At 41.9% G+C, this 11,162-nt stretch overlaps 1 protein-coding gene across 1 annotated transcript; it reads left to right on the forward strand.

The window, feature by feature from the left end:
* Positions 1-2,454: 2,454 nt before the first annotated feature.
* On the forward strand, positions 2,455-5,541 carry slitrk2 (SLIT and NTRK-like family, member 2; the record flags this gene model as incomplete). The annotated part of the gene is made up of 2 exons (XM_083915678.1): positions 2,455-2,567; positions 2,812-5,541. The coding sequence occupies exon 2, from the start codon at positions 2,872-2,874 to the stop codon at positions 5,539-5,541; it is 2,670 nt and encodes an 889-aa protein (XP_083771804.1). The 5' UTR covers positions 2,455-2,567; positions 2,812-2,871.
* Positions 5,542-11,162: the final 5,621 nt, after the last annotated feature.

Raw genomic sequence — 11,162 nt, forward strand, 5'->3', positions numbered from 1 at the left:
TACTGCTAGCAGCTCTTTAGACTCAAATCATTAAGATTGAGATTGAACTTTAAGTGGGAATGAAAGAAAATTAAATGCAGAAATATTTGCAAATGTTAACAGATCACTCAAGATAGCATCAGATTATATACAGTATATTGTATTATATATTTTGACCATGCCAAATACTTAGATTTGTTTATTTTTACTAAAACATGTTTACATCGTTAAATGCCAAAAACACATTCTTTTTTTCTCATACTGTCTGTCTGTCTGTATGTACTGTACTGTACTCTATTCACCTTCTGTCTAAAATACTGCTGTAGGGCATATCTCTTTAAGCCCAGTCTGCTCTGATTGATCACATCAGAACAGACTGGGCTTAAAGTCAACATCTTCCACATCCACATATTCTGCATCTGCTCATCGGGAACGATTGGAACAGCACTTTAGATATATCTATATATAGTATAGTTGTGATGTCACTAGTCACTGGTGTGGTGGTTAGCACTGTCGCCTCACAACAAGATGGATGCTGGTTTGAATCAGGGCTGGGGCAATTCTGTGTGGAGTTTGCATGTTCTCCCTGTGTGGGTTCTCTCCAGGTTCTTTGGCTGGATTAGTTTATATTTACTTTAATGACAGCGCAAACATCTAAATGAACCAGCATAAGAAAAGTGTCTTCCGTAACCAAGGCACCAATACATTAACTGCTCTGCGCTACAATGTTCCAGTTGATGTGGCAAACATGAGTTCCATTACATAAACTATATATGACATCTCCCCCTTTAAATTTATTTAAATTGAGTCCTTCTGTTTACCCAACTCCCCCAAAGGCCATATGGTTGACACAAAAGGGTCTGTCTACAGGACTAGCCTGTTGACTGGTTTGCACAGTCGTCCAGCTCTGGTTCGATACTGCCGTGAGACACTCCTTACACACACACACACACACACACACAAACACCACCACCACAGCCGTAGCAGCTTGCTTCCACGTGGTGCAGTAATCTGTAACGTCATTTTTTTAAAGAAAGTAACTGTATTATGGGCGGAAGAGGGTGGACATATGCAATTTATGTATCTGAATGAGGGTACTACACACACACACACACACACATACACACACACACACACACACACACACAAACAATGAGGAGGAAGCTGCTCCTAAATTTAAAGCCATTGTTGTTTGGTCTATAAGTATCTCTCTCAGAGAATAAAGGCATATCTAACTGTGTGAACAAAACAAAACAAATGTGTGTAAATGAGTGAATGGCCGATACAGACTGAAGACATTAAACAGAGGGAATGAAAGGAAACAAAGAGCCTGAAAAGAGGCCTGTTCTGCCTCCTAGTGGCATCATGGGTAAAAACAACAATACAAAAAAGCTCCTTGACACAAGGGTGGCAGAAATGCACTTCATGACTTTGTGACTCTGTGTTTGTAGCATTACATTCACATGGTAACATATAGATTATATGACATAGTCATTTTCTGTTGTTGCAGATGCTTATGTAGATGGTTTCATAAATACACATTAAGGTTTAAAGAGAGGTTATTGACTGTACATAGAAACTAAGGAATGCACTTTACAGTGAAACAGTTTTATAAAATGTTAAAATCTGAGTAACATAATGTAATTGCTTCCAGTTTCAAAGTAGATTTTTGATTTATATTCCTAAAATACAGGGACCAGATAGAATGATGTAATAAGAACAACACTAATAGTAATGTAGTTGAGAACAAACATTGTAGTGAAAACCAGACTATTTTAAGACAGATTTGTTTGAGATAAAATTGGATTTGATATAAGAAATTGTCTTTCATATCATTTTGCAGGGTAGTGGTCTCTTACTCAAGACCATTGGTGTGTATGTATATACAGTATGTGTGTGTGTGGGTGTGTTCATGTTGTCTGTGTCGGTGACGTAACGGTCCCTGGATTCCTCTCTCTCTCTCTCTCTCTCTCTCTCACACACACACACACACGCAGTCAGGCAGCGGCAGCAGCAGCAGACACTCAGTGCTGCTCTCACTCGGCGTGAGGAGCGAAGGAGGACATACGGCAGGGTAGTTATTCCTCAGCTCTGGATATATTTATCTCCCCTCATTCTCTCTCTCTCTCTCCTGCGTGCTTTTTTCTTCTTTCTTTTCTCCCGTACAGTCTCTCTTTTTTAGGCGAAGGCGATAAGGAAAGCCAGCCGTGTGACATGGTGCGTCTTTGCGCATTATTTCTGGATCTTTAAAAAAGTGATTTCTTTTCCCTGGACTGAAATGAAGCGTTTTTTCTGTGCGAAGGAGAACAGAGGAAGGGTTTCACAGCCCGTGTCTCTCTCTGAATGTTTGGCTGCAGCTGCTGGTCATCTGCGGGAAGTCCCTGAATAAATCGGCGCTCTCTGTGAGGGAAAAAAAAGGGTTGCAGTCAGCGGCTTTTACTCCCTCCGATTCTCCTCTGTCTCTGACAATGTGCCAAGGCCATCCACCACACATGATCCCGTGGATTTGCAATTGTTTCATTTTTTTCCTTTACCAGGAATGAATTTTGGGGGGAAGGATTAGGGATTTTTTTGGATTCAAAGTGAAGGTAAATCGAGAGATTTCAAGGTCCCGTTTTAACACCAAATAATGGTGGTGTGGCTGTTCTCTGCACGTTTGTGTGTGTGTGTGTGTGTGTGTGTGTGTGTGTGTGTGTGTGTGTGTGTGTGTGTGTGTGTGTGTGTGTGTGTGTGAGTGAGTGAGTTAGTGTTTGTATGTGAGTGTTTCTACCTTCTTTTTCCCTTTCCCTGCTCTGAGAACTCACCCTCTGATTTTTTTTCTTTCTATCCAAGGCTCATGATGCACATTTAAATGCTGGATCTATATTTCAGCAACCATTTTTGGCTGTAAAAATGCTGAGCAGCGTCTTCTTGCTGAGCGTCCTCACGGTCACCAGCCTGTCACCATCGGAAACGGAGAGCCGCAAAACTTCAGCCTCTAAAGAGATCTGCAAGACCCGCTGCAATTGCGAGGAGCGGGAGAACATTCTGACCATTAACTGTGAGAGTAAAGGGTTTACTACCGTCAGTCAGTTCCAGGCACCTGCCAATAAAATTTCGCAGTTTTTTCTAAATGGGAATTTCCTTTCACGGCTCAGTGCCAATGAGTTTGTCAATTATGGCAATGTCACCTCACTGCATCTGGGGAATAACGGCTTGCAGGAGATCCGAAGCGGCACTTTTAACGGGCTGCGCTTCCTGAAGCGGCTGCACTTGAACAACAACAACCTGGAGGTGATCAAAGAGGATACATTTGCAGGACTGGAGAGTTTGGAGTATTTACAGGCAGATTATAATTATATCAGTGCCATAGAGCCAGGTGCTCTCAGTAAACTGAATAAGCTGAAAGTGTTAATCCTAAATGACAATCTGCTCTTGTCTTTGCCTCCCAATATTTTCCGTTTTGTGCTCCTCACCCACTTGGATTTACGTGGCAACCGTCTCAAGATGCTGCCGTTTGCTGGGGTTTTAGAGCACATCGGTGGCATCATGGAGATCCAACTGGAGGAGAACCCATGGAATTGCACCTGTGATCTGATTCCCCTCAAATCCTGGTTGGACACTATTTCTGTTTTTGTGGGGGATATAGTGTGTGAGACACCGTTCAGGCTGCACGGTAAAGACATCACTCAGCTCATAAAGCAGGATCTGTGCCCTCGCAGGAATGCTGGGGAGCGTGTTCAGCCCCCCTCTGACTCGCACTTTCAAGGGGCCCTGCTCCCAACCTATAACCCCCGAATGATTACCCCCACCCGAGCCCCAAAGGCTTCCCGCCCGCCCAAAATGCGTTACAGGCCCACCCCCCGCATCACAAAGGACAAACATGTATTTGGGCCTATAATGGTTTACCAGACGCGCTCCCCTGTGCCCATGTTATGTCCCAGTGTGTGTGTGTGCACGTCACAAAACCCTGACAGTGGATTGAACATAAATTGTCAAGAGCGGAAGTTGCATAACATTAGTGAGCTGAACCCCAAGCCCTCCTATCCAAAGAAACTCCACCTGACCGGTAACTACTTACAAATGATTTACAGAACAGATCTTCCTGAGTACAGTTCATTGGAGCTGCTTCATTTAGGAAATAACAGGATAGCAGTGATTCAGGAAGGTGCATTTGAGAATCTAACAAACCTCAGACGGCTATATCTAAATGGGAATTACATTGAATCACTTTCTCAATCACTCTTCACTGGCCTGCAGTCACTCCAGTATCTGTATTTGGAATATAACATCATCAAAGACATTTTACCACAGACATTTAACTCTTTACATAACCTTCAGCTGCTTTTTCTGAACAATAACCTGTTAAGATCGCTCCCTGACAATGTTTTCGGTGGCACCATGCTAACGCGACTCAACTTGAGGAATAATCATTTCTCCTACCTCGCAGTTCAAGGGGTCCTTGACCAGCTTTCAGCATTTATCCAGATCGACCTACAGGAGAACCCTTGGGACTGCACCTGTGATATTGTGGCACTCAAAAACTGGATGGAGCTGTCCAGTACCAGTGTTGTGGTCAATGAAATCACTTGTGATTCGCCCTCAAAACATGCAGGTCGCCTGCTGCGCTCGCTTCGTAATGAGGCCATCTGTCCTGAGCCCAGCGAGGGGCCTCCGCGACAACATGCAACCCCTACTAAAGCCCCTACATTTATAAGCCCTGGCACTGAAGCCACCACCCCTTCCTCTTTCACTTCTTCTTTTAGCTCACTCAGCCCCACTGAGTCTCGAATCCACATTCCAGAGTTACACCCTGAGGTCCCACTTTCAGTCCTGATTCTTGGGCTTCTTGTTGTTTTCATCCTTTCAGTCTGCTTTGGTGCAGGCCTCTTTGTTTTTGTTCTGAAGCGGCGCAAAGGAGTGGAACACGTCCCCACAGGGGCTAACAACTTAGATCTCAACCCTTTTCAAGTGCAATATGGCTCCTACACTCCTGAACCCAACCAAGACAAAACCTCTGAAAGCCACGTTTATAACTACATCCCCCCACCTGTTGGCTCCATGTGCCAAAACCCTATTTACATGCAGAAGGATGGCGAACAGGTGGCGTATTACCACAATCTGAAGGAGCTCAGCTTTGTGCCCCTGAACGCAAGGAAGGATGTCCTCACCCGCAGCACAGGGGCCTACACCATCAGCAGAATGGATTTTATGGATAAATCTCCAACCTCGTGCAATTTGACATCCCCGGAACCTCCTGAGATGTTGTATCAAAACTTAGGAGAGAGGCCCCACAAAGAGCTTCCTACAGCTGCAGGTGCCCCTCTTTTCCATTACAGCTTTTGCACTTTACCTAAAAGACCTTGCATCAGGCCCCCCTATGAGGCTGCTACAGCCCAGAGGCATATCACCAACCAGGACAGGTTGAACAAATCTGTGCTGTATGGGACCCCCAGGAAATACTACGGGACTGAACACTCTTCCAAAAACAATGATCACCCACTACTGCTCCCTGGAAAGCTAAAAAAAGAACCAGACTACCTAGAGGTTCTGGAGAAACAGACTGCGATGAGCCAACTGTAAGATATCAACAATGCCCCCCATCCCTTGTTCTGTGTAGTATTCATAATAATCACGCAGTTACTGTAATAATAGCCCTCTCTATATATCTATCTTTCTATGTTCGATCCTACATGGTTGACTGGAAGATGATCCACTTGATGATCTTCCTTCCTTTTCTTCTCTTTCTTTCTTTAAAGATGTATAAAAGGAGTATAATGAGTTTATTATTATGCTGTTCTATTTTGTCTCCTGGATAAATTATTTTTTCTTTGGTGAAAACGGAAATTTCAAAAGACTTTGATGACGGCAGGTATACAATGGGCAGGCCTTTGTACAAATATTGCTTTGTGCTTTTCATAAAACTGTATTTTATTTTCCCTTTGAAAAACAGAAAACATATGAGATTATTCTAATTTGTAGAATAGGAAATGTGACGGATTGACATTCCTGTACATACTAAGCATACACAGATAAATGGTGAGTGTTTAACCATAAAAAAACATTTTCAAAATCCAACAAGCGACAACATCTTACTACACTTACTCCAGAAAGTGCCTTTGCACTCAATTATTTTATCAACAATGCTCTCTGCAAAATGGAAATGTTCCTTTTTTTTGAAAGTGCTGTATTTTAAAAAATCAAATCTTTGTGTAAACTAGAAGACTTATTTGTCTGTTTAAAAAGAAAAAAGTGTCAAGACATGATGTGTTGATGGGGATAATCTTATTTGAATGTTATTTTGCTTTGAATATGAAGTGTCTTTGGATATGTACAACTCAAAGAGAATATTGTTTGCTATAGGGGAGCAATACAGCGCGTATAAATTGCGCCATTAAACTTTCACTGAAGCACTTTGTCAAGATCATGACCTTGAGGTAGATTTTGTTTATACTGTGCTTGATTATTTTGTATGTTTGATGTCATTGGACCTGGTTTTTCCAAGAACCCCTTCATGTGTGTGTGTGTGTGTGTGTGTTTGTGTGTGTGTGTGTGTGTGTGTACACGTTGTGAGCCAGAGAAAAATGAAAACAGAGCTTGCCTGCTGCCCTCTAATGATAGACAGTTGATTCTCAGTTGAATGATAGCCATCGCTTTCTTCCCTGACACAGCATTTAAAGTTTTTCCCAAATTGCCACTCCTCCCTCTGAAATATCAACTCCCTCCATCTAATGGTGCACAGACAACAAAAATGTTTGATGTAGAGGGTCAATATTTTCTCCACCAGGATATGTCAAAATACAGTGCCGTTAAGTATATATTGTGAAGAAAGAGATGTAGATTGAAACAATGTGGCATTTTTTTTAACAACTGCTGCTTCTAGGGGATTTTGTAATCTTAGAATAGATAAGAATTGTCATTAGTAAAGTAATTAACAGCAGGGAATTGCCCCTTTTGGATAAGCAGTAAAAGGAAATGTGCTTGTGGTACAAATGGAAGCTAGTCTGCAGTATAGAGTACAGTCTCTGCTCCAAATCCTTACCCACAAAATACAGCCTTCCTCCACAACCTGCTGTTCAAAATTAACACCAGATATGTAGACTGGGGAAAAGTAATGGCATTTTTCAACACTTTCTCTGGCAATACAATCTTAGAGGGGAGAATAACTGCAATAAATATAGCAATAGACAGTTGTTTGCTTTTGTGGATACACAGTCACAGGTAATGTAGTCTGCAGCATGAAGAGTACTGACTCTGCTCCAAACCATCTATTAGGAAATAGAGCAGTTCTCCGCAACCTGACATTAAAAAAGAACAAGTTTGTAGACGTTTGCATATAATCCTTCTGAACTGTGCTGCCCGCTCTAATAATAATTATGTTTTCTGTCCTTCAACTCAAGTTGACATTGGCTCTTTGTGTCTTCTGTGAATGGCCTCCCAGCGGCCAAATTCTTCTCTTTAACCCCCCCCCCCCTTTTTCCCTTTTGTGTGCCCACCACCCTCCTTCACCTCTTCATCTGTCTTTTGTCTTCATGTGAGTATGACGTGTTTTATGAAAACAACTAACCGGGCCAGGAAACTTCAAAATAAAACAGGTCATACCCGGAAGAAAACAGCAGCTCTGAGGAATGCTGGAGTACAGCCGAAACGGTCTATCTGACTAGAAGAAATGGATAAAGAAGACATTAGGAATACAATCGATCTGCTGGCTATTGTGTAGCTGTCCAAGGTGCTGAAATTCGGGCTGCCTCTCGGGCTGCCTTTCAATCTGATGGCTGGGTCCTAAGAGCCCTGTGCCAAGGAGTGAGTAAGTTCACTTTTTTGAGAGTAAGGTTGCAAAATGGTGTTCTTTATGGTCGTCTGTAGATTGTGTAGTGTTTCTTTTTAACTTAAATAGTCTGAATTTTTCTTTCGCTGGAAATCATTTCGTAAAAAAATAGGTGTGTCTAAGCTTGACTCACTGGGTGAGACTCTGCATACTGCATATATAAGACCGTAACTTTATGTCAAATAAAAGGCCACACCCACTCGCCGGTGAAAACAAAGGAGAAGACCTCAGTGTTACCTCAGGCGCTAATACAAAAAACCATGATGCCGAAGAGTTGCTGCGTGGTATATTCTTCATCATGAGTACATGAGTTAAAGGTAAATTTGATTACATTTGAGAAAAAAACATGTAATATTTATGTATTGATAGAATGATGTCAGAAAGATGCAGTGAGTGTGTGTGTCAGAGAGATAAAGACAGTACATTTCCATCCGCATTAACCTCAGGTGGGCAAAGCCTTGGCTGTTTGTTTTGTTTCACAGAGCTAAACTAACAGTATACAGTATACCACAGTATATTAATAACAGAGAAAGGGATCGTTGTCATAGGGCTGCATTACCTGGTGATTCAATGAGGTAAGAATACAGTAAATGTGTGGGTATATCACCTCCGGCCACTGAGTCGGCTCGACTTTTCCTCCGGTAAACTGGATAAAACATTCTCTTACTCTTTGATTTTTTTCATAGAACGCTGATCATAACTCCGCAACGACGTAATATGGCTGTCTGCGGAATGGGGGTGTGGCCCCATGTTGTACAGCCATCTATATACTGTTTGCGTTTGCTGGTCTTAACCTTTTGTTGGCCACAACATGGGTTGGTTGCACTGTAGGAATATAGCATATCTGAAACAATTCCTTAACTCAGTCAACAGTCTTCAAAAGAGCTTTATTCCCTTTGAGACACACAGTTTAAAGGTCTCAAGACATGTACAGATATGTGGGTTAGCCATTGTGCAATGCATTGTGGGAAAAAATGTCCATAAAGAACAAATAATCAAATCTGGCAATTTTTTGCGTGCCTTATATTTTGAGTATATTTTATTTTGTCATTTCACCATCATTTGAACACTAAATAGTGAAACCATGCCTGTAATTACTGAGTTGTATGGGATTGGGAGACAGTTAGTGTGTACCACTACAGCAAATGTAACGTTTGTTTGTTATCTTTAACTGATGTTGACAACAGATTATTTAGGTTAGGATTCCATTGTTTGCCTTAGCTTTTCTTTCACATTATAGTGGTTAAACTTGTTTACCACTGCTGTGATGTTGCTGCATTCCCAGATCCAAGCAATGTGATGGTCATAACAGGAACTATGATTTATCTTGAAGTCCTTGATAATGAAGGCTTTCCTTCGACATTACATCTGCTTTCCCAGACTTTGAGGAGGTCTTTCATATCAATCATCTCGCAAGAATTGGGGCATAGACATCAGAAAATCCACAATGGCTCAAATACATCCACGATAGATTGTTTCAATAAACCAGTTGCCAGGCACGTATCTCAGTTTCTCTCAGTGAGCAGAGTTTTGGATGATATTATGTGAAGCAAAATTGTGTTCCAGAGTGAATAAGATGCAGCTCTGAACAATTGAAAAACATTTGACTCTAATGTTGCTGCATGAAACACATCATTAACTGTTATTTTCTCTACATGTTCCCTTTTTTCTTTTTCCCCTTTATGCATTTATGTGTGGCTTATCGAGTTGCTTTTGCCTACGGTTTCTGGTGCAAAGGCACAAAGCGAGCAGGGGAGATGCTGCGGTAAGCAAAGCTGTGAATGTTGTCATGTGGGCTTCCTTTTTAACAAGCTTCGCCATTTCAGCTGCTGTGTGTGTGTATAGGAGGGGAGAAAAAAGAGAGTGTGAGAGGAAGAGCGAGAGGGAGGGATAAATGAACAGAAAGAGAGTGAGAGAGAGAGAGAGAGCTGTTCAGTCCTCTCCTTTTCTGAAAATGAAGTGATTTTCCTTCCTTGGGCACAATAGGTCCTCTGTGGTGTCTTTTTAGTGGCAGTGAAGGAAAGAAAGGGAGTGCTAGCATGCACACACCCACACGCACACACACGCACACAGGGGATATAAGGGAGGGTTGGAACATGTGCAGCCATGCACACCAATGAGGAAGCTTTCTCCCCAGAACACTCTACCCTCTTATCTTGGAGCCCTGGGACTGTTGGACTCTGTGTTTGTGTGTGTGTGTGTGTGTGTGTGTGTGTGTGTGTGTGTGTGTGTGTGTGTGTGTGTGTGTGTGTGTGTGTGTGTGTGTGTGATTGAATGAGTGACTGAGTGCATTTATGTATTCATATACTGTGTGTGGACATCGATATCTCATTATGCAGAAGTTCTCTTTTTTTCTTATTCGATAAGATTGAAATGTATAAATAGGTATTTTGTGAATAATGCTTTTGCTCTCTTCCACTCTCCGTCTACCTCTATCGTCCCCTCTCTCACTCTGTCTTGCTTCTTCTGTCCCTCTCTCTGAATGATGGGATAGAGGACTTTAAATTGGTATTCCTACAGTGTGGCTCAGTATGTGGATAAGCGATTCAGAGATGACTTTGAAGCACAAGGGCTGTTTCTTTTGGTTGATTTATAACAGCCGTTTCCAGGGCCTTTTCTGTAAGTGTGTGTATGGATGTGTGTTGGTGTGACTTTTGTGCATTATGTTGTGTGGGACGCCGGCTTTTTACACGTACGATTTTAATCATTTTGCCGCAGATTGCTGCAATCCATTTCCCACTGTTCACTGATGACTGTGTGTGAGTGTGTGTGCTCCGTGATGTGTGCATCCTTATTCCATCAGTTAATTAGGCTGTTCCTCTTAAATCATTTTCAATTATGTCCCTGTCATCTTGAGCTGTCATTTCTTGTTCTGAAGTTGGTTTTTAACTTTCTCTGAAGGCATTTGTTTCATGTTGCTTTGGGATGTCCGCCCAGCTTCTTTAACTTCGTATTTTGGCATATTTAGCAGGGATGGATGGTATAGTGATGTCCAAATAAGGCTTTTTGAAGCATTTTCTTTATTTTCTGAGTCCACTAGATGGAGCTCTCTGTTCAACAAAGGGTTGAAAACACACTGATTTACCATTCATTGAGCCCCTTTCTTTAAAACAAGAGCTCCATCTAGTGGAATCAACAAACACAACTAATGCTTCATGAAGCTTCATTTGGACAGCACCAGGATGGTAGGCTCGTGATTTATTTTACTTTCCTATTACCATCAATGATCCTAAAATGTGCCGTCATTTCAAAACATTTAGAGCTTCTAGTAGACCCAGAGTTCTGCTCAGTGTCTCATTTGTGTATGCTAATGACACTGTACAAACACGTTTGTAAGTAATTGTATTTGAATCTATGTTGTTAAATGTTAAGGCGT

This window comes from Echiichthys vipera (genome assembly GCF_963691815.1).
Source record: "Echiichthys vipera genome assembly, chromosome: 6".
NCBI lineage: Eukaryota > Metazoa > Chordata > Actinopteri > Perciformes > Trachinidae > Echiichthys > Echiichthys vipera.